The 1,524-nt window shown below is 44.2% G+C and overlaps 1 protein-coding gene across 1 annotated transcript in view; it reads right to left on the bottom strand.

Annotated features, from left to right (window-relative positions):
* LOC108573827 overlaps window positions 1-1,524 on the bottom strand; it is a 102,430-nt gene that overhangs the window by 10,968 nt on the left and 89,938 nt on the right. Inside the window, 2 exon segments of the mRNA XM_017936304.1 lie at window positions 197-468; window positions 1,478-1,517. Coding sequence (XP_017791793.1) covers window positions 197-468; window positions 1,478-1,517 — 312 coding nt within the window.

The raw sequence follows: 1,524 nt of genomic DNA, 5'->3' as shown, positions 1-1,524 counted from the left end.
CAAAGATCTAACCTCTCCGTCGATACCAAATTCGCTCTCCGCTCTCCTTCGAACTATACACATTCTTGCAAGAGCAAACAACCCGTCTAATGTAAAACAGCTACACAATATCTATCTTAAGATCTCTCGGTGTGCACAGCACATGGTAGCAAAGAGAGGAGGACGTGTTAGCCGCCAGCAACGCTATCCATTATACGGGCTAATTACATTTAACGGGCTTCTAAATATATATATTTCGGTACGGTGAAATGCACCTGCTGCGATCACTTCCTCGTCTGCCTTCTCCGGTTTCGGTTTGCTGTCCGTCTCGTCGTCGGACGCGGCGATAGGCTCGCCACGTTCGAATCGTTCTTTGATCGAACGAGCGTGGGTCGAGTGTTGGATCTCCTCTGCGGCATTGATCTTCGTCACGCGCTCGCTTCCGGCCACAGCCTGCTGATACAACTCCTTCATCATACCCTGTTTGCCCTGCAACAGAAATCGAGCTTCCGTTAGAACAGACGAACCAGCCTCCTTTGATCTTCTTTCTACCGGTGGATGGAGCTGGGATTTTCAAAGGAACCGTGTACGCGTTTCACGGCAACACTTTCTTCCTTTGCACCCGTGTTTCACGTCGCGATTATTATTAGGTCGCTCGTCGTTTCTTCTTCTTACAATTCTTCGTAGCGCGTTTCGCGATTGTTCGTCGATCGTTCGTGTGGATACGAGCGCTCCGGTTCCTTTGATCGAAGGTTTTTGGGTTTGCTACATCTACCGGGTGATCTGTAAGTTGGTTTACCAAATTGAATTGGAAAAATTGAAAATTTTTGTCTATCGCTCGTGAGAATGCGAGTGCTTTAGTTTATTTTCTGGAAGGTTTTCAGGTTTGCTAGATCTACCGGGTGATCTGTAAGTTTCTTTACCAAATTCTTCGTAGCGCGTTTCGCGATTGTTCGTCGATCGTTCGTGTGGATACGAGCGCTCCGGTTCCTTTGATCGAAGGTTTTTGGGTTTGCTACATCTACCGGGTGATCTGTAAGTTGGTTTACCAAATTCAACTGGAAAAATTGAAAATTGTTGTCTATCCTTGGTGAGAATGCGAGTGCTTCGGTTTCTTTTCTGGGAGGTTTTCTAGATCTACTTTTCAGGTTTGCTAGATCTACTGGGTGGTCTGTAAGTTTCTTTACCAGGTAAAAATTAGATTAGGAAAATTGAACATTTTTCAATGGTAAAGTTACTTATCAGTCACTCTGTGGACTCTTTTTAAATTAAATTGCAATTATTTGTTGCTGATAATATGCTACGCTAAATCTACCGGGTGTTCCAAGGGTCGCTTTACCATATAAAAATTGAATCGGAAAAATTGACAATTTTTAAACGGCAAAGTGACTCATGGCTCGCTTAAATTATCCCAAATTACAGTCATCCGTAGAATATTCAATTTTACAACCCAAGGGGTGTTCGTTTAACGGGAATCTCGCTTTCCTCGCGAATTTACCATGAACAATCTCGAGCGTATGCCAGCGATCTCCTCTTTCCTCGCCT

Source organism: Habropoda laboriosa, unplaced genomic scaffold (genome assembly GCF_001263275.1).
Source record: "Habropoda laboriosa isolate 0110345459 unplaced genomic scaffold, ASM126327v1 scaffold111, whole genome shotgun sequence".
Classification (NCBI taxonomy): domain Eukaryota; kingdom Metazoa; phylum Arthropoda; class Insecta; order Hymenoptera; family Apidae; genus Habropoda; species Habropoda laboriosa.
Note: the sequence above shows the minus strand (reverse complement) of the source record. Positions and strands in the feature narration are given on the sequence as shown.